Consider the following 20,771-nt stretch of genomic DNA (forward strand, 5'->3'; position numbering starts at 1 on the left):
GTCGCCCCTTCTGATCCCCCAGGAAAAGGGGTGCTTCACAGAGTTTGGTGAGCTTCCTACATCAGTGGTCGCCAAACATTTTGATCATGATTCCTCCTAGTAAAACAAAATACTGACCATATGAGGTATGTGTGCATGTCAAATATAATAAAATCTGCACAAGGACAAAGCAATATGAAGCGTGAGCTAAAGGTTTAAGCATCGGACAGTATTTCTAAGGTAAACTTTTTTTATCAGTGATATGAAAAAAATTTGTGCTCACTCCAAAATCATCAGCTACACTCATTAATATTTAAGTAATGTTAAAGAGCAAGGTGATTGCATATTCATTTTTTTAAAAAACTCTTCTCCTGACACTTTATGATTCATGATTCACGGGCCTTGTTTGACGTGCAAATTATTTCAGAACATGGATTTAATGGTTGTTGTACATGAAAAGATTGCTCCACCAAGACAAATAGATTGAAATGAAAAAAGTTCATCCATCATTGGCCGTGCCTTTCAAGTCTTTCTCTCCATTTTTCAGTCCTGATTAACTGAATTAATGAAAGGTTTGGGCTTTAAAATTGTGTGGAAAGTGGCAGCGTTTAAAACAATCTGCCTCAAAACTAATCAGTCCTGATCGAGAGGGTTGAGAAAAATATCTTGGGCAGATTTTTACAAAACATTTAGAAAAGTCCCTTCCCAGGTGTCCTGAGTGTGCAGGTAGGAAGGAGTGTGTGTTTGGGGAAACAAAGTTCGTCAGTGCTCTGTGTAGAGGATGCTATTACCTTCCCGTCCATTTCGGACATGCCAGCTCTGCTGAGACCGTCCTGGCTGTGTCCTCGTGACTGCAAAGAGCTTCTTCCAGGAGAAGATGTCCTCCCTTGCTTGTGCTGTATCATCACTGTGAGCCTCAACCCACGCAGGATTTTTTAAGACCGCCTCGCCTGGTGGTGAGGATTAGCTTAGTTAACACCGAGAATATCATCTGTAAGTCTTTGTCAGACACTGGAGTTCTTTCTCTCAGAATATTCAGGTGGCTGTTACACCTTTTATACCTTGATGAAAAAATAAGTTCTTTGGGGGTTTCCCCCTCTGTTTTCTGGGCTTGGAGTCTAGCGGCATCTCTCCAGAAGCTTTCCTCCAGCACAGCCTCTGGCAAGGCTAAGCTGTCTCAACTCCCTGGCATTTGAATTGTTTACCTTTATATCTAGAAGTTTGGCCAAACACCCAGATCCTCATGTGGCGCGGGCCCAGGCCGACTGGGAGGGTTGGTGGTGTGAGACCGAGTGTTCTTTCGAGGCCTGCGGGGGTTCTGTGTGCCAGATACGTCTGTCACAGGGTCTAGTGCACCTTCCTTATCAAGGAGCAGAAAAGGGTCGTGTAAGTGTTGAAGGCACAAGCATGGTCAGAAAGCTAAATGAAAGATGACGCTTTGTGAGTAATTTAAAAAAAAAAGTCAGTGTTTCACTGAAAAATCCAGAAAGAAAGGAAACTCACCTCTCTCGCCAGAGATAACCACTATCAATATTCATTACTCCCCTTCCTGCCTTCTTCCATGTAGTTGACATCATACTAAATAGTACAACTTTGTATCTGGGGTTTCTTTCTCAGCATTATATTTTGAACATTTTCTCATGTTCTTACATTTTTCTAGAAATTTCTGGTCTGGCTTCTTCCACCCAATATGAAACCATATATTTTACATGCATAATGGGTCCCAGCACCTGACAAGCCGCTTGGTACACCTGCTGTGGCAGGCAGCCCAGCTGGGCCCAGTGGGACATTCCCCTTCGCTGTGACTGAGCTAAAGGGGCTGCCCGTGATGTGACTTTGCTGTTTCTAAGTTGATGACTAACCTTACTAGTTTTTAAAGTGAGGCCTCTGAGTGGCTCTTGAACTACTTCTGTGAAATAAAACACATGAGTTTTGTGACAGTTTCCAGAAAACGCTTGCATTATTTCTGGGCTTCCGGTTTTCTACCGAGAATCTGACATCTGCCCTGGATCTAATCACTCATCGTAAGGGCCCTCGCTTGTGAAGCACCTACTTGCATCATGCGTTGCTCTCTTTGGCCTTTAAAGGGATCCCAAAAGACAGGTTTTTAAAATTTTACTTTGCAGGGTCTCCCCGGTAGCGCAGCGGTTGAGCGCTGGGTTGCAAAGCTGCCCGCAGCCTCTGTAGCACCAGTTCGATTCCCGGCTGCTCCCCGGCCACTGGAGGAGGGTCCCACATGGCGCGCAGACCTCTCCTGCCGCCCGCTGCTCCCCTCAGCAGTGTACTTCAGTCCTTCTGCCTGCTCTGCTTCCCGCTCTGGCTCTGGTGAATTCTCTCACCCTCCCGCGCTTCTGACTGTGCCCAGTGCTTGTATAAATAAATAAATAAAAAAAAAAAATAAATCTTTAAAAAAAAAAAAAATTCTACTTTGCAAAAGAATGAGTTGAGGCCAGAAAGATGAAGTCAGGGCTGGCCTCTGACCCGCACCCGTCCCCTCCCTGCCTGTCTTTGTGACCCTAAAGCTTCCTTCTGTTCTTCCTCCCTCATCACTGTGCCTTGCAGCAAAAGATCGCTGGAAATCATTCCCAAAGAAAGGCCTCACTTGATAAAAAATTGCCCACGTAGGGTTCTCTCAACCCCTTGGAAGTAGTGAAGTAGCGAGACAAACTAGAGTGTTAGAAGCTGCTGCTTAACAAAGAACAAAGAGCCTTCACAGATAAACAGAAATGAACATGCACCTTTGAAGGCAAGATGAGAGATTTCAGACAACACTCAGGAAGCCGATGAGCAGAAAGTGAGGCAGACCTTGTCCCGGTCCCCTCCCCCTCCCTGGGTCCCCCCAGAGCTTCATCCAGGTGCTATTGTTATGGGTAGAAGAGCCTTTGGTGGCCCAAAGAAGCCCTCCCCACAGGAAGCCCTTCCCCCAGGATTCCCAGCGTGAACCTGCTGTGCCACCACCTGGCTGCCTGGGACCCTGGGTCCTGGTTCTGATATTTTTTCACTCCCAGCCCTCAAGTCTCCCCCGACCCGTTGCAGAGCGGTTTGTGGGTTTGTGGGTCAGGAAGGTGGAACTGGACATCATGTCTCCCCTCCCCTCCAGTGTTTCCGAATCCAGGGCCAGGACCCCCAGGACCGGGTGAAGTGGTCAGAGGCACAGTTCTCCTGTGAACAGCAAGAGGCCCAGCTGGTCACCATTGCAAACCCCTTAGAACAAGGTAGGGCCAGCCTTGAGGATGCCCCAATGTCCTCTGACAGTCCCCCCAAATGGCTGGAGCAGGGCCACCTGGGGGCTCCCGCTCATAACTCTCTCTTTGGGGGGACTGTAGCATTCATCACAGCCAGCCTGCCCAGTGTGACCTTTGACCTTTGGATTGGCCTCCATGCCTCGCAGAAGGACTTCCAGTGGGTGGAGCAGGAGCCTTTGCTGTACACCAACTGGGCCCCTGGGGAGCCCTCCGGCCCCAGCCCTGCTCCCAGCGGCAACATACCGGTGAGGATGCACCCCGCCCCCCCACCCCAGCAGCTCCCCTCACCGAGGCTGTGGAACTTGCCTTCATTACCTGGGTGCCCCCCTTCCAGCCCCTTTATTCATAGCGCAGCCTTCTGGGGGCAGTGGCCCAAGGGGGGCAGCTGCTGGGGCTCCCCTGAGCAGCTCCTCCCCCCCAGACCAGCTGTGCGGTGGTCCTGCACAGCCCCTCAGCCCACTTCACTGGCCGCTGGGACGACCGGAGCTGCATGGAGGAGAGGCACGGCTTCATCTGCCAGAGGGGCACAGGTGCGTGGCGCAGGGAGCGGGAGGCCGGGGACTGGGCTCAGGGCATTGAGCCCTGCCAGGGAAAATGAAACATGGTCCCTGACGTCAGGGATCCAGGGTCACCCCTGGAGTTGAGTATCTGCTTGGAAAGCAAATGGGCCAATCAGAAGAAGAGGCAGCAAGTATCCAGGGGTCTCAGAGGCAGGTTTGGGGTGCGGCAGGCTGAGCAGGGAGGCCCTGGGTATGTGTTGTGTCAGGAACCTGAGGTTTTGTGTCTGACGCCCCTTCACTCCACACATGGGTTCCTCTCTGCTCCCGGTCCCTCCAGTCGCAGCAGGTTAACACTCAAGCTTGCTTGCCTACTTCTTAGCAACGATGTCTTATTAACACTAACAGTAGCAAACCTCACTGCCAGTCTGAGTCCATCTGTCCCAAGCACCGTGCCCAGCGCAGATCTGGGCTTTGCCTGGCGTCTGTAGCTCCCCTGGCCTTATGCCTGGGAACGGGGTGTGGCGGCTGAGCCCCGCCTGAGCCCTGCCCCCTTCCCTGTAGACCTGTCCCTGAGCCCATCCCCAGCAGCGTCGACCCCCGTCCAGGGCGCTGAGCTCTCCTACCTCAACGGCACCTTCCGGCTGCTGCAGAAGCCGCTACGCTGGCACGACGCCCTCCTGCTGTGCGAGAGCCGCAACGCCAGCTTGGCCCACGTGCCCGACCCCTACACCCAGGCCTTCCTCACTCAGGCCGCCCGAGGGCTGCGCACACCACTCTGGATTGGGCTGGCCAGCGAGGAGGTGGGCCCCTCACCCTCGTCCTGGCACTGGGGCTGGGCCACTCCCCTGATTTCCCTCCTGGCCTCTCCCAGCCCCTGCCTTACCTGTCCCCTTCTCCCCACCCTCTCGGCTCCCGCCTGCCCAGGGCTCCCGCCGGTACTCCTGGGTCTCGGAGGAGCCTCTGAGCTACGTGAGCTGGCAGGATGGGGAGCCCCAGCAGCCGGGGGGCTGCGCCTACATGGATGTGGACGGGGCCTGGCGCACCACCAGCTGCGACACCAAGTTGCAGGGGGCTGTGTGTGGCGTCAACAGTGGTACGTGCCCACTGCCGGGGCAGGGAAGGGCTGCAGTGGGGAAGGGTGGAGGCAGTCTCAGGGAGGACCCAGGCCACTTCCTCTATCCTGCACCCCACAGGGCCCCCTCCTCCCCGGAGAGTAAGTTTCCACGGCAGCTGTCCCCAGGGCCTGGCCGACTCTGCCTGGATTCCCTTCCGGGAGCACTGTTACTCCTTCCACATGGAGCTGCTGCTGGGCCACAAGGAGGCGCTGCAGCGCTGCCAGAGAGGTGGGCACGGCAGGGGCGGGCACACACTGGGCATTTTTTGTGGTACCCTTTGTCATGGGCACTCACAGAACCCATGAATGCAGTCCCCATGCTCCACGATACCCCTGGGTAGGACTCACAGAAAGGCTCCTGGTGCATTACAGAGACCGAGTGCAACCTCACAAGTCTACCCTTGCACACACAAGTGCACGCAGACTCCGTGCTGTCCTCTCCTGAAGCTGTGGGCTCTGCGGCCCCGGGGAGACCTTTGTCCTAACATGGGCCTCCCTTGTGTGCAGCGGGCGGGGCAGTCCTGTCCATTCTGGATGAGATGGAGAACGTGTTCGTCTGGGAACACCTGCAAAGCTTTGACGGCCAGAGTCGGGGTGCCTGGCTGGGCATGAACTTCAATCCCAAAGGTGGGTGCCGAGGGTGTGTGGTGGGGAGGGTCAGGCCTCAGGCTGCAGGGCCTGGCGGGGGTGAGGACTTGGGGGAGGGGGAGTTGGTCTAGAAGGGGCCTGCTCTCCCCACCTGCTCCTGCTCCACCTTGTCTCCCCTCCCTGGGCCCCCTCAGTGCCGTCTTTCCCCTAGGAGGCACCCTGGTCTGGCAGGACAACACGGCTGTGAACTACTCCAACTGGGGGCCCCCCGGCCTGGGCCCCAGCATGCTGAGCCACAACAGCTGCTACTGGATCCAGAGCAGCAGCGGGCTGTGGCGCCCAGGCGCCTGCACCAACGTCACCATGGGTGTGGTCTGCAAGCTCCCTCGAGGTGCGCACCCCGGCCCTGACCAGCGGGGAGGGAGAGGAGGCTTCAAAATTAGAGTCAGAAAGGGAGAAACACGAAACACGACCCCATTATCAGAGAATAATTGGTTCTCCAAAGTCAAACAGTGTGGCGGCTGCAGGGAGAGGCCTGATGCACAGACACATCTGAGGCCACACCTGCAGCCAGCGCACCTGCGGCCAGCACACCTGCGGCCAGCACACCTGCACTGCTGCATTATGGCCTTGTCTGCTCGCACTCTCCTCACTCATGCTCACGTTAACCGGGGTGCCCCGGCAGACACCCCTGCCTACTTCCTCTGCCCCCCAAGCAACTGGCTCTGGTTCTGCAGGCCACGCTGTAAATGGGGGGCATGAATTGACAGGCCAGGACCCTCCCCGGGGTAAATGTCTGTAGGGAGAACTGACCAATTAGACGGGCTTCCAAATTAGCGAACCCCTGTCCTTTTGGTGTGGTTAAGCGCAGACGGGGTTCAAGCCCCGGCCACACCACGTACAGCCCTGTGGCTGTGGGCACGTTAGTTGAGCGCTGTGGCCTCTGTTTCTGCATATGCACATTGGGCCCGGTAACAGTCCCCACCGGCTGAGGCGCATTGAGAAGGTGGCTGCGTGTGTGTCTGCTTATTCCCTTTACAATGGCTGCTGCTGCTACTAACCGGGTTCGCTCTTCTCCACAGCTACGGAGAGCAGCTACTCCCCATCATGTGAGTGGACGTGGACGGTGGGACTGGGGCCAGCCCTGCCCCTCCTTCCCTTCATCCTGGTGGCGGGGGCGGGCGGGAGGGGGCGGCGGCGGGGCTCCTCCACGGTGTCTGTCCGTCCTGCCACAGCAGCGCTCCCTGGGAACCCGGCGGCCCTGGTGGTGGTGCTGATGGCTGTGCTGCTGCTCCTGGCCCTGCTGACCGCCGCCCTGATCCTCTACCGGCGGCGACAGAGCGCCGAGCGCGGGGCCTTCGAGGGTGCCCGCTACAGCCGCGGCTCCTCCGACCCCGGCGAGGCCACCGAGAAGAACATCCTGGTGTCGGACATGGAAATGAATGAGCAGCAGGAGTAGAGCCAAGCGCGTGGGCAGGGCGGGGGGCAGGAGGAACTGGGTCAGCTGGGCCCCCTGCTAGCTACCCGTCTAGCTGGCCTGTGGAGGGGTGCCCTGGGGAATCGCTGTTGGGAGCTGGGCCTGAGCAGGCCCCGAGCAGGTGGGGTCCCTCCTTCCCGCGAGGGCCGGGCTGAGACCGGGCTGAGCACAGTGCGGAGTTTCCCATTTGGGGGGGCCTGAGGTCTTGTCACCTGGGCCTTGTCACCGTGCCCCACGGTAACCAGAGGCAGGACAGGAGCCTCATTCTCCCCAGAATCCTCTGCCCAGGCCTGCTGGCCCTGGCCCCGGGACCCCCTTCTCACTGCAGAGCCTGAGGGGCCTCTGCTGAGCCCTCGGCCACCTCTGTCGCTTCTCTCCTCCCCACCTGCAGCCTCAGCTCTGAGTCTCCCGCCCCACCCTCTGACCCCCTTTCACCTAGCCCTTCTGAGCCAGGGCCCTGGGGTTCGGGGAGCCTTCTTTCTCTTGGTGGGGGTCAACGGAGGGGCCAAGCACCCATCACTCCCATACCTAGGGGGTGGCGATGGGGAGGCCATGGCGGGAGGAGCCGAGGTGGGGCCCGAGAACCAGGACACTCCTGTAGTGTCAGCTGAGCTGGAGACAGGGCTGGGGAGAGACACCCCAACCTCCTGGGGATGACCAGGCTGGGCGGCGGTGTCATCTCCTGCCGCTTGGGGAGCTGACACCCTGTCCTTAAAGAGTCCCCTGTGGGGACCAGAGTAAGTTCCCTCAAGTTTCCAGCTCCTCGCTCTGGTTTGGAGAGAGGCGGGGGTTGCCAGTCCTGGGGGCCTCAGAGAAGTGGGAACCCGGGTCCCGCCCTCTAGTGGGGCCCAGAGGAACAGCACGCACCTCTGGCGCGGCCCGCGCTGGGGAGCTGACCCAGTGCCTTTCCCCGATGCCAGCGTCCCAGCCCCCTGGTGCCACCGCGTGGGACAATGTGAACACAGACTCAAAGACATGGGCCTTTTTTTGTAGTTCTCAATTTTTTTAATGTGCCATTATTGTTAAAAAAAGCAAAAAAGAAAAGCAAACAAATAAAACACCTTTAAGAGGCTTGAGAGAGAAGAGCCTTGAATTCCTCGCTCCCTGCGTTGCCACGGAGGCGAGTGTGTCATTGCCGGGGCTCTGCACCCCACAGTCGGCTTCCGTCTCTGGCCCCAGGCGGACCCTCTCACTGGTTCCTGCGGGGACTCCCCATTCCTGGCCTGCTCGCCCTTTTCTGCCTCCGGTGGGCGCGCAGCCCCCAGCCAGCGTGGCTCGCCTGTAACCGCGTGTCCGCTGGAGACCAGGCTCCACCGCCCTTGGGCTGCGTCAAGGGTCGTTGAGAGTTACATAAAACTCCTCTGTGCGAGGTAGTGAGCAGGGCCCTGGGAGCTCATGCAGCGAGTACCCCACAAACCCAGCTGTTCTGTTCTTTCTGCGCTGCGACTCCCAGGAGGGCGAGGTGCCGGGCCAGCCCGTCACCGTCCATCCCGGGCAGCCTCCATCCCTGCCGCTGCGCTGGAGAAATCGCTTGTCCGGGGGGAGCTCGGGCTCTGCAAGGGCGGCCTTGATTGCCGCCTCTCCCTGCCCTGCCGGCCTCCACCTGCTCCTTGTCAGGATATGTGAGCTGGAAACAAAGCGCAGAGAAGGCCCTGCCCACACGGGACTAGCGACTGCCGGGTGGCCCAGGGGCTGTGAGGAGGCCCAAAGCAGGAGGCGTGAGGCGGTGGTAGAGGATCTCGCCAGAGGGCGCTCGGCGGGAGCCTGGAGCAGGTGAGAGAGCAAGGAAGACATGGCCAGGCCGGGTCCCAGGCGCGGGGCATGGGAGGCCCAGGCTGTGCTGGCCCTGCCGTGGGGTCCTGGTGCTCCGGAGGACCAGCCGGGAGGCCTGTCTGGCTGGAGGCAGAGGAAGGGGATGGTGGAGCCGCCAGGTCAGGGAGGTGACGGCCCAGCGCCTTGGCCACAGCAGCGGGTGAGCTGTGGTTTTTTTTTGGGGGGGGGGGCGTCGTCGGAGGGGCTACCGTACCCGCTAGGTCAGCGGTTTGGGTGGGGACTGCAGCCGGGGTCGGGTCCTGGGCGCCGCACATGTGTCTGGTTTGCTTTGTCCGTGGTTTTTAAGGCAAGTTTCTACTTTTCTGAACAGGTGATTCCATCACGTGGCTCAAAGCCCGGCCACTATAAAAGGCCTCCCTTGAGAAGCCTCTCTCACCCTGCCCCCAGCGCTGCAGGGAGGCACCTGCCTCAGGTCCCACCGTCGCTGCAGCGCCCGCAAGGCACAGGGCAGCTTGTCTGTGATCCGGGCAGACGGGTCAAGGAGGGTCTTGGAGCTCTCGGTGGCTTTTTCAGGCTTTTATTGAGCTTTTTACATCATTTGTAGTGCGGCAACCAGGTGCACAGCAGGCCTCCTGGCCCCTGGCAAGTCTTCACTCTTTCTGGGCTCTCGAGCGTTCTCTCGTGGTCTGTTTCTCTGCTGCCGCTTCCGCTGCTCCATCTTTGTGCTGCTCTCCTGGCGCGTCCCCTGACACCATCCCTCTAAGCCCAACCTCACAGCCCCGGAGCACCACCTGTGCAGGCCCACCCTATTCTGTAGGCGCCCGCCGGCAGGCCTGCGTGTAGGACCGCAGGGATCTGTCATTAATGCTAATGGCAGGAGGGCGGGAAAGCCTAACAATTTCTTTGACGCTGCAGTCGCCTTGTGAGCTCACAGGCACCCTCGAAGGCCCATGTCTGCAGGGAGGGCAGGTGTGTTTGCTCAGCCCTGAGTGTGCCGGGAGAGGACGGAGGCAGGGACGGAAGGCGCCAAAGGTTGTGGCTGACAGCCCTGTAGCCCACATCAGCTCTCCTGACAGGCAGCAGCAGAACCCGTGGGGGTTGGGAGAGCCCTGATCCACTTCACCCTGAAGTGATTCGCTCTCTGGAAGGGCAGGAGGGCACTGTGCAGGTTTTCTGATCCAGAAGACCGGGGTGAAGGAGGAGAGAGTCCTGGAGGCCTCAGTGGCTTTTCAGGCTTTTATTGGGATTTACCAGGCACACGGCAGGCAGGGGGGCTGGGGGGCCGGGAGGCTGGCACGCCTCCCAGCCCCCAGCAAGTCTTCACTCTGTCTGGGCTCTCTGGTGTTCTCTCTGCTTCTCTCGTGGTTCTGCTTCCCCTGGCGTCTCCGTGACGCCGCCCTTATAAGCCCAGGTGAATCCCATCTACCTGTGCCCACACCCTACGCCAGGTGCCCGCCATCAGGCATGCATTCGGGACCACAGGGTTCCCTCATCTGTCCTAATGGCAGGAGAGCAGAAAAGCCTGATACTTTTCCCTACCCTGCACTCTCCAACTGGAGACAGCGTCCTGTGTGAGTTAAGCGCCCTGCCCCTGGCCATGACCAGACTGTAGGGGAGCCATCTGGGTGATGCCCCCTGGGAAGCCCAGTCTGACCCTTGCCCTGGAGAGAAGAAAAACTGAGGGCTGCAGGCAAGGTCACGGGCTCCCAGGGGCCGGGCGGGGCAGCAGAGGAAGGAGGACCCAGACCCCCAGTGCTGCCTGGGGGCCGTGACTGACGAGTGTCCAGAGGTTTAACTCACGCCAGAAACTTCCTAGCTTCACTCTGCTGCTTTCCTTGGGTAGCTGGTGTCCTGCACCCAGCAGCAAGCATTTCAGACACCTTCCTAGGCACCTGGGCCCACCCCAGACCTTTTTATAAACCTCTGCTTGGGGGCTCCTGCCCCAAGAAGGGTAAGGGGTCCTCTGATAGCTCTCCTTGGGGACAGGAGGAAGTCTGTGGGCTGAGGCCTTTGTCTGTGGCTTCAGGACAGCGCTGTTCTAGAAAAGACTAGGTTTAGCCTCCTTTCTTCTTCCTTATTTAATGCGGCAAGCATTAGGCACCTCCTCCCCATGCCCTCTTTGCTGGGTAGGGTGCCCTGAGACTTGTCCTGGGAGCCCTGGGCCAAGTGGCCAAGTAATAGGCCAGTCCAGCCAGCCCCCTGGACGGTCAGTGACACCTCACTGATCCAGGAGTGAATGGCGGGGGATGGAGCTGCTTTCCAGCGAACTGTGCCAAGCCTTTTCAGTAATCTCTTCTTGTCAGGCAAGCCAGAAATGGCCTCCTCCCAAGAGTCCTGGCAGAGCCAGTCTGGCCCGGTGGGCAGCGCCGTGGGGCCGCGGGGTGAGGAGCTGGCCAGCCACACCACGTGGCTGTCTGGGAACGGAGCCGCCCAGGCCCTGCCAGGAGCTCTCAAGCCCCAGGGTTTGTGTCTAGCAGGGACAAGGTAAAAAATCACATTTCGAGGGAGGACCCCAAGAAAGGCAGGCAGGAAGAGGGAAGAAAGGAGGGGCCGCGGGAGCATGGGCAGATGAAAATGCCCAGACGTTCAAGTCGGGCCTGATTTTCCCCATCATGGAGGCCAGACCCAGAGAGGCCCCAGGAAAGGCTGACTGACTCCCTCTGGAATCACCCCCCCTGGAGCTGCGGATTCAGTCCTTCCTTAGGCAGAGAAGTGGGCGGGCAGGCAGGCAGCCAGGCCTGGAGGAAGGGATGGAGCAAAGCCACAATAGGGGCTTTGCCCTTGAGATGGCGTCTCCCTTGGCAGTCAGTGCAAACCAGGGACTCCCAGTGCCGACTGGGGGCTCCCGGCTCCCCGTGCAGTGACCCCATTCCAGCCAGCTGCTCCCCCTGGCCCTGTACCTGTGTGTGCCAGCCCGTCCTCCACTTCTGCCTGCCGAGGCTCCCCCATCCTTCAAGGCCCTTTTCTCTGCCCTGTGGCTTTTCTTTTCTGCACCACACGGCCCCTGTGACCCCCTAGTCCTGGTTTCCGGGGCTGGTTGAGGATGTTTCTCCTGCAGGCCGGGAGCTGGGCCTTGACAGGGCTCCTTCCCTGTAAACTTGGGTGTGTCGATCACTAACTTCCCTGAGGTTACGGATTTTGTGGTGGCCCAGTTTATGTGTTAACCTGACTGGGCTAAGGGATGTCTGGGTTGCCGGTGAAACATTCCTGCGTGTGTGAGAAGAGATTAACCTTGAACTGGTAGACTGAGGTAAGAATACTCCCCTGCCTCATGTGGGCGGGCGTTATCCAATCTTGAGGACCCGGATACAATAAAGGGGAGGAAGGACCAGTTTGCTCTCTGCTGGAGCCGGGCCATCATCCTCTCCTGCCCTGGACCATCATCACTTCTGCTCTCGAGCCTTCAGACTGGGACCGGGACTCAGACTACTGGTGCCTGGTTTTCAGGCCTTGGGGTCTGAACTGGGGCTGCACCATCGGCTGTCCTGGGTCACCAGCTTGCAGATGGCAGGTTATGAGACTTCTCTGCCCCCATGACCCCTCACAATAAGTCCCTTTGTCTGCATCTGCATATATCGTATAGGTTCTGTTTCTCTGGGGAACCTAATCCGGGTTCCTCCTGTGTAACCAGAAGGAATGAGGTGGATAGTGTCTGCTCCCGGGCTTGTTGGGAGAGTCAGGGTGGGTGTAAAATAACCATCACCAGACCCAGCTCATAGCAAGTGCTGAAAGTGGCACCGTTAGGTCATAAGACCTTAATTTGACTTTTTCTATGTACATCTGTATCAGATGGGGCTCCAGGTGGGTGGGCATGGTGCCTGTTCCCGTGTCCTCACACCTGGCATGTTGATGGCTAGTAATTGTTTGAGGGTCTTGACACCATTGCCCGAAGAGCCAAAAGCTCAGAAAGACACGTGTCTCCGCCTCTACCAGACTCTGGCACCGTGTGCCCAGTTAGAAGGGGTCAGCTGCCTTTCCAGCAGTGTCTTAATCAGTGAAACTCAGTCTTCTGGCACCAGGCCTGAGCGCCCCACAGGGACCCCTGGGCTGTAGCCATGTTGAATGAGGTGCAGGTGATGTCAGCTGCCTGCGGGCTCCCGAGGGGGCACTGCTGGGTAGGGGAGTGAATCTTTGAATTCCTTTCTACAAACCTGGGATGGGAGTGGGGCAGCTGCCCCCAACACTCCACATCTTCCTGGGGATCCCACCCCAGGATGTGGCCACACCACCTCAAATTCCATCACACGCTCTATAATAACATGACTTTTTAAAAGACGCATTGTTCCCGCTGAGGCCTTTCTCAGTGTTGGCTCCGGGACACATTTTTTTATCTACTGTTTTTAAACATGTTAAAAACAGACTGATTATGGTTTGGGGCCTCTTTGGGAGTGGAGGAGCTTGAGGTTTCAGGATTTTTGTTTCCATCACGGAGATATTTTCAACCTGAATGTCTCTTCTAGAGTCTTAGCACGATGTTTTCATGTGTCTGTAGTTCATTCCCTTGTTTTTTTGACTGTGTCCGTCTGTCTGTCTCTCCTAGTTTTCTTTTCTCACTAGCCTTCCCTGAGCTTTTCTTTCACCTCAAGTCTTGACCTGGCCTTTGGGCTTTAAGACATAACTAGGAGGGGGTGTGAGTGCACATCCCAGCCAGGTCCTGAGTGGGTCCTTATAGGGGTAGCAGGCCTCCGGCCTGTGGGGGTTCAGGATGTGTCATCCCTCATGGTGGTGATGGTCGGGAGCAAGGAGACATGGAGGTGGGCGGGGCGGGCTGTGAGATGTCCTTCCTGGACTACTGGGTTTGGAGCCCCGCGTCTTTGTCTAAGGAGGTTGAAATAACCACAAGATGAAGCTGGGTGAAAAAAGCCAGTTTACTGTACACGCGGCTCGATCCCGCTGGGGGTGGAGTGAGGCCTGAGCAGGCGCCCTCCGCAGGCCGCTGGGCCTGTTAAGACTGCTGGGGCCCCTGGGCTTTGGCCTGAGGGGCGGCAGCAGAGCACCCTGGGGGAGCTCGGTGAGCCCAGGCTGCTTGGCCTGTGCTGCCTGGGACTGAGCTGGTCTCTGTCGTTCTGTCGGTCCTCAAGACAGACCCCAAGAAGAGAGTGGCTTAGATGACAAGAGTAACTGTGAACATACTGGTTTCAGTTTCAGAGAAGAGGAGGAGGAAGGGGCTCGTGGGTACATAGCAAGGGCGACTGAAGGGAGAGTCTTGGCCAAGCTCCACGGCCAACTCCCTTGCTAGACGACCCGGCTGTTGCTTTGATCAACTCTGCTTTCATTTTCATCTCCCAACTCGGAATCTGGAAAGCAAGGAGATCTCTCAGGCTTAGAGCCAGGGCAGAGGGGATCTGTCATGCAGGAGGAGTACGGCCCTTCCTGCCCCCACCCAGGTGCAGCCACCAGCCCCCTCCCCCCATCCCGGAACAGTGTGGGGAGCAGACACGACCTGAGGAATCCCCCGCTGGCTGCCCTGGGCCTTCGGCCAGGCCACAGTGGCTGGACTGTAAGTCCCTCAACCAAAGCATCTCGGCCACCTTCACATCCCCACCATGGCCTGGTCTGCAGATGCCTGCAGGTTGAACGGCTGGAGGAGTCTTTGCCTCGCCTCGGGGGAATGGCCCCACAAAATCTCCCACTCCTGAACTTGGCAGTAGGGAAGGGGGAATTAACCCAGTTTTTCCAGAAGTCTTTTGGCCATTAATCAGCTGAAGGCAGGGGGTCTTGTGATGGACGGAAGGAGCGCGAGGAGCCAGTGGGCCTGAGCAGAGGAGGCAGAGTGGGGCATTGTTCTTTATTCTTGGGCGAGGACTCCTGTTCTGGGTATGTTTCTCCCCATTGGCTTGAGTGGGTGCCCCCGATTTGGAAGTGGTTTCTGCCTGTTGAAGACGGCCAGGGAGTGGGAGCCATTGCTATCCCCTCATGCTTTCCCGGCCCTCGTAAGTTTCCACCTCCTCCACCCTGTTCTTTCCCCAAAAGCAAGTTGCCTCGACTTGTGCGTGTGTGCATGTTTGGGGGGAGGGTGCTCTGCTCTGCCCCAAGGGCCTCTTGCCTGCCCTGCCTGTCCACACCCACACTGATGACGGCAGGAGGCATCGTTCCTTTCCCTGGCCTTGAACCTGGCTGTGTTGACAGTCATCTGTGCCAACTGGAGAGCAGATGTAGGGGGAGGCTGGGTCAGTTGCCCTCACCTTGGCACCACCTGTGGCACTTGTGTGTATGGCCTCTGTTCCCAGGTGCCAGGGAGGGGTGCCCGGTGAGCGGGTTGGCAAGGGAACCGCAGAGTCACAAAGAGGCTGGCATCTCTTTGGGCCATCTGGTGCGCCCTAGTGTTTTGCCCTTCCCCTCCTCCCGGTTCACCTGAACCGAGCTAGGGTGGCAGGTCACAGCTGTGACTCAGCTCTGGCAACCTTTCTTAGCAAAGGCTGCCAACCAGGTGAGTCATGCCAGGCTGCTGGGGACCAAAGGAGAGTGTGGCCCTGGGGAGGACGCCAGCCATGTGGCTCTGCCCTCTGCTGTCCCGGCTCTTGTCTGGTGGTGGCTCTGGCAGGAAGCCAGGCAAAGGCTGCCTCTGACCAGCTGCCAGGACGCGCCCTGGGCAGGGCTCGCCCGCGTCTGGGGCAGCGTGCAGAGCTGCAGGCAGAGAGAGAGGAATCTCACCCACGTTTCCAGGGGAGAAGTGGCTGCTCCCCATTGCCGCCTGGAGCCAGGGCAGCAGCAAGCGCGCAGGGCGCTTGCAGGCCCCCCCCCCCCCCCCCCCCCCCGCGGCGGCCCCTCCGCGGAGATTCCTTTCTAGGGTTAGGATGCGCTTCTCCAGCCTCCAACGCCAGGCGCGCGCCCGGGGGAAAGGCTCGCGCGCGGCCAGCGCCTCCGGGGCAGCAGGGCGGCCGCGCCCGCGGCGGTCACTAGGGGGCGCCCCCGGCTCGCCGAACCCACCGAGCCGCGGGGCCCGCGAGGTCCCGCCCGGGGAACTGCGCGTCCCGGGTGGGGCGGGGAGGGCGCCCGGCCCGAGTCCTCCCCCGCGCGCCCACCGAGGCGCCCCGGGGCTCCCTGTCGCGCCCCCTCCCGGGCCGGGGCGCTGCGGGAGGCCGGGCTGAGGGCCTCGAGGGGGGCGCAGCGGCGAGGGGGCGCCGGCTCCGACGAGGGCAGCGGGTTCCCCTCCCGACGCGCGGCCACCCGGCCCGGGAAGCGCCCCCTGCGGCTCTGGACTCGGTGCGCCCCCGCCTCGGGCCGCGTGCCGGGAATACTAAGTGGGGTTCGCTAGTGCCAGAATCTGGGCCCCACCCTGCGGAGATGTGGGCTGGTCCAGCCCCTCGAGGCCTGTGTATTGGGGTCCCCTAGAGCATCATTAGACCCGGCTGCGTTGGGGGCACGAGGGCCGCCCCTTGGGGTCGCGTGGCCTGGATCGAATCTCTGGGAGGGGCTGAGAATCCTTTTCCTAAGTTCCCCAGGTGAGGCCCCCGGTAAAGCCCGCTCGGGCATCACTGTTCCAAGTCTTTTAGGGGAGACGCTTGGAACCCCTGCCCTCTCCCCGCCAAGCCCTCTCGGGGGACGGAATTGCCACCCCGCGGCCCCTGCTAGCGCCTGCGCGCCCTGCTGTGGGGGGGTCCCCGAGGGCCAGCGAAGCACCTTCCCTTCGGGTGGGGTGTCCATGCGATAACGGGGCGTGTGAAGACGGCCGTCCTGCCACCTCAGAGGGGCCTTTCTCAGCAGCCCGTTCTCCTGCTGAATGTCTGAACCCAGCAGGCCCACTTGATGGGGGGATGGTGAGGGGCCCAGGACTGTCCTCTTGGGTAATGGCTGAACAGCCCCCTTCCAGGGCTTAGCAGAAAACCTGAGAGCCCCCCCTCACCCCAGCCCTTGAGAACCCCAGCAGAGGAAAAGGAGAAAAGCCCGCTGCAGTCAGTCACCCCCTGGAGTCACCTGCGCCCCAGAGGACAGGCCTCCCCTTTGTGGGCCCTTTTCCTCTTCAGGATGACTTAAAACTCTCATCTGCACTGCACCCAGCAGCTCGGCAGTTTTCCCAAGCTCTGCGGGGCTGTTTCTGCCCCTGGGGGGTGCTCCTTCCTTCCGCCCCCAGCCTTAGGGGTAGGGCAGTGACAGAACAGAAAGGCGCACACCCCCTCAACGGGCAGGCGACCCCCGACCTACTTTCATTTTCTTCCGGTCTGGGTTGTGGGTAATTTCTTGACAACTGTGAGAAAGAAGACAATGAAAAGTGAATTGTTTTTCCAGAGCAACTGTGAACAGACGCATGATCCCCTGGTCTGGGGAACGTTCTAGGAATCCCGTATTCGCCTTAAAGGGCCAGGGAGGCCGGGCGAGGCGGGAGGTGCTGGGGCAGAGTTATATTTGGCACCTGCCCGCCTCAGCAGCCTTCACCCGGGTCACCTTCCCTGGTTCCGACTCTGGCAGCGAACAGACTTGCTTCCGCTCAGCAATTGATCTGAACAGCCGAGCCCGTCTGACCGTCCCAGTCACGGCCACAGGCTGCGGGGGTGAAGGCGGTGCTAATTGGCCACTTGCCTCGCCACTGGCTTTTAAACAATCGGTTGTATTCTCTGCCTGGCAGGAAGCAGCAGGCCCATCAAGGCTCTGGATCCCTCTTTGTTCTGACTTTATGGCATTTTTATGCCACAAAAAGAAACACTGTGTACTCCATGGAACCCCATTGTGCCAAGCTGCCGTGATGGGGCTGCGGTGCCGTGGGCTGGTGTTCTTCCCCCAGAGAAGAAGGCCTTTGTGACAGGCTGGGGGACAAAAGCTGGGGTGCTGGACACTGTTACTGGGGCAACTGCCTGGCCAGTGTGGAGGCCAGTTTGGCCTCTAGGTCCTTTCTCATGCCTGAGGAGCAAGAGGAGGAGGAGGTCCCTCTGGCCTCATGCAGAGATGGGTGGGTGGACTGTGGCTTTCCCAGGTCAGCGACTGCCCTGCCCGCTAGTTTCCTACACATGAAGGTTTTCACGGAGGTGAAGAGTTACTCCAGCACACCCGGCGAAGACAGGGCCGCCTCCTGCCCAGAAGCTTCAGCGCCTAAGGATGGGGAGGGCCCAGCTGGCTTCTCCCCCTTCGAGGCGCTCTCTGCAAGGCAGTGCCAGTTCTGCTTCCAAATTGCAAACCTCCTGGTTTACAATCCTGGGGTAGAAATCCAGGCATGCAAACCCTTCACGTTCGCTCCCTGCCTACGCCTCCAGGCTCACTTCCTGCCCGTCCCAGACACACTCAACTCCTTGACTTTGCCAAACAGGCAAGTCTTCATATCTCTGCGCCTCTGGGCTTCCTGGTGCGGAGAATGCCTTTTCCTTCCCCACCTACTCTTGTCCATCTGCTAAACTCTCTACGACTTGCATCAAACATCACCTCCCGAGCTGATCAGCTGATGGCAGTGATCGTGGAAGCAGCTCTGCCTTCAGGTTCCTGGAGCAGTGGGGAGGCTGATGGCAAAGAGTCCAACCTAGCTGAATTAAAAAGCAAGCCCTGGGCCTCCTCTGTGGTGCAGCGGTTGAGCGCTGGGTTGCGAAGCTGCCCGCGGCCTCTGTGGCGCCAGTTCGATCCCCGGGTGCTCCCCGGCCACCAGAGGAGGGTCCCGCATGGCGCGCAGACCTCTCCTGCCACCCGCTGCTCCCCTCAGCAGTGTACTTCGGTCCTTCTGCCTGCTCTGCTCCCCGCTCTGGCTCTGGTGAATTCTCTCACCCTCCCGTGCTTCTGACTGTACCCAGTGCATGTATAAACAAAACAAACAAATAAATAAATAAAACATGCCTCTATAAAATAAAAAATAAAAAATAAAAAGCAAGCCCTGAATGTCCCTGAAGCTGTGGCCTGGAGCATGTCCTGGAGGAGGAGGAGGGGGAGAGAATGGAGTCTAACTCTCCTCTGCATTCCTCTACCTCTGGGTCCATCTTCCATGCCAATACAACATCCTTGGATAGTCCCACTTATACATCTAGTCTCTCTTTAGACTCTGAGTCCCTTGCAGCAAGAGGTGTCTTATTCATCTTGGTTTCCAGAATGTCATTGAGAACCTGGCACACAGTAGGTACATAGTAGGTGTACAGGAAGTCTTTGACTAAATGAATATACCTTGGGCACGGGAGTGGTTCTTTTGCTAGAATACCTTCTCTGCACTGATGTGTACTGTCACTTCCTCCAAACACAACTCAGGGCTTGCCTCGTAGAAGAAGCAGGTTCTGGTTCATGAGTTCACTGTCTGAGCATCAAAGTTATTGAGCATGGGCTGCGTGCCAGGCATTCCCTAGGCCTGTGGGACACAGAGGAGATAAAGCCTCCACGCCCAACTTGCTCATAACCACCCCCTTCAGACCATGCTTTTATCTGGCACTTTTGTGCCAAACTTTGGCTAACCCCTCTTTGGCTAAACCCTCAATGCTCCTGGCACCCAAGGTTCTGGGGGCACGGGCAGTGGTCTAGAGTGGGCCTCTGTGAGGCAGCCAGGTGTAGAAGGCTTCACTTGGCCTTCAGATGGCTCATGGCCTCACTGGGCAGACAGCTTGTCTGTGGGTTCACAAGAACCCTCGGGAAGCCCCAGCCCGAGAAGACCTTGTGTTGCCAATTTCACAGCCTCTGAGAATTCAGTAGGCCCAGCGGGTCCTCTTGACCAGGTGCAACTTCCCAATTCTTTTGCTGGTTTTATAAAGATGTGAGTCTCATCTCTCAGCTGGCCCAATGCCTCCTCCAGCAAAGGGACATCATGGTTTTGAGTGTGGCAGACGCATCACCTGAGGCCCCTCTCGGCCCCTGGCTTGGTGCATGAATCATGGTCCTCACCCTGTATCTTGAAGGCACAGGACCCAGAAGCCTGGCAGCGGGAGGGGAGAGGGAAGGGGATTCTCTCCCGATGAACCTCTCTTTGGCTAAACATTGCCCTGAAATCTGGAGTGTTTTCCATGAGAAAATCCGGAAGAGTGGGAACTTGACAAAAGCCCCATGTTTTCCTATTTGTGTTCCTCTTCCTGGTGATGTGGGCCGGGTTTTGCTTGGTGGTTGAAGTGGGTGAGATCTGTTTCCTCTTGCTCACGTGAAATGGAGGCCCGTGGTGCAGGCCCGACAGTGCTCCTCGGCCTGTCTGCTTCCTTCCGCCCTGGTTCCCAGCCCGGCCTCGGTGACACCGACTCCTTCCCTAGGATAGTTTCACCAGAAGGTTCTGAAGAGTCAGGGCTCTGGGCCTCGGCGGTCCCCCTGGGGGCTGGTGGCGTGTCGTCTCTGGAGTTTGCCTTGCGGCCCCGGAGGCCGCCGCTGTGTCATCCCGCTGCCGCTGCGGCCATCTGCAAGCTCTGTCTCCCCCGGGTGCGCGGCAGCTCAGCGTGTAGTAAAAAAGTTCATTAGGGAGATGTGGGATCATGAAAATGAGGTTACAGAAATGCTAACAAAGGATCATTTCCTGCTTCCTGTGCTTTTGAAAATGGATTTCTCTGTGGGATTTATGTCCCCGTCCAAGCTGTGGAAGACTTGAAGGGAAGACTGGCCTGGGTCACAAAAAGGGTGAGGTTCCGGAGGAGCTGGGCTGGCGCAGACCCAGCCTGTTCTCTTCAGGAAGAGCTGACACTCGAAGGGGAGAGTTTAAGTCAGAAAACAGAAGGGGCAAATGGAGAATTCTCTGACTCACAACTTCAAGCCCGCATTCCTAATAGAGATGTGACCCATGTGGCTCAACACAGCCTCCGGTCCTTCGGGGTCTGTGGCCACGCAAGGACACCCGGAAACCCTTGGGCTCCAGCCTCCAGGCGGTGATGGCGCTGGCCTGGCCACTTGTCCACTTGAAGTAGAAGAGGAGACGGACAGGGAGGGAAGTGGGGGTGGGGAGGACCCCCTGAGCTGCCTCATGGCATGGGGGGTGATGGTCCACGGTCGCCCCGGCTGGCTTTCCTGGGATGACCTTCTGGTGTGAGCAGAGGTCAAGTTTCAACCCCAAGGGTGTTCTGGGAACCCAAAACACTAAATTTAGGTCAGCACCTAGCATGACCTCGAAGTGAGGCAGGTGCTCCCCCTCCCCTGCTAGGCCTCAGAGAGACATTTAACCAGGGGGACGTTCCTCGGGGTTCAGGGATCTGCTGTGACAAGGACCGAGGGGGCATGGACAC

The 20,771-nt window shown here is 58.4% G+C and overlaps 2 protein-coding genes across 3 annotated transcripts in view; one reads left to right on the plus strand and one right to left on the minus strand.

The window, feature by feature from the left end:
* Positions 1-6,885, plus strand: part of MRC2 (mannose receptor C-type 2) — a gene marked incomplete at both ends in the record, with an annotated part of 51,309 nt that extends 44,424 nt beyond the window's left edge. The window contains 10 exons of one of the 2 annotated variants that reach the window (XM_084237396.1): positions 3,080-3,194; positions 3,306-3,469; positions 3,646-3,754; positions 4,286-4,524; positions 4,649-4,817; positions 4,918-5,067; positions 5,346-5,465; positions 5,638-5,817; positions 6,509-6,535; positions 6,665-6,885. In XM_084237396.1, the coding sequence (XP_084093522.1) occupies positions 3,080-3,194; positions 3,306-3,469; positions 3,646-3,754; positions 4,286-4,524; positions 4,649-4,817; positions 4,918-5,067; positions 5,346-5,465; positions 5,638-5,817; positions 6,509-6,535; positions 6,665-6,885 (1,494 nt within the window). Of the gene's footprint in view, positions 1-3,079; positions 3,195-3,305; positions 3,470-3,645; positions 3,755-4,285; positions 4,525-4,648; positions 4,818-4,917; positions 5,068-5,345; positions 5,466-5,637; positions 5,818-6,508; positions 6,536-6,661 lie in introns of both variants that reach the window. The other variant, XM_084237395.1, reaches the window with a different exon arrangement.
* Positions 6,886-13,911: 7,026 nt separating this feature from the next.
* MARCHF10 (membrane associated ring-CH-type finger 10) overlaps positions 13,912-20,771 on the minus strand; it is a gene marked incomplete at both ends in the record, with an annotated part of 66,398 nt that continues 59,538 nt past the window's right edge. Inside the window, 2 exons of the mRNA XM_084238029.1 lie at positions 13,912-13,973; positions 16,822-16,864. Coding sequence (XP_084094155.1) covers positions 13,912-13,973; positions 16,822-16,864 — 105 coding nt within the window. The remainder of the gene's footprint in view (positions 13,974-16,821; positions 16,865-20,771) is intronic.

This window comes from Talpa europaea (assembly GCF_964194135.1).
Source record: "Talpa europaea genome assembly, chromosome: 7".
NCBI classification, from domain to species: domain Eukaryota; kingdom Metazoa; phylum Chordata; class Mammalia; order Eulipotyphla; family Talpidae; genus Talpa; species Talpa europaea.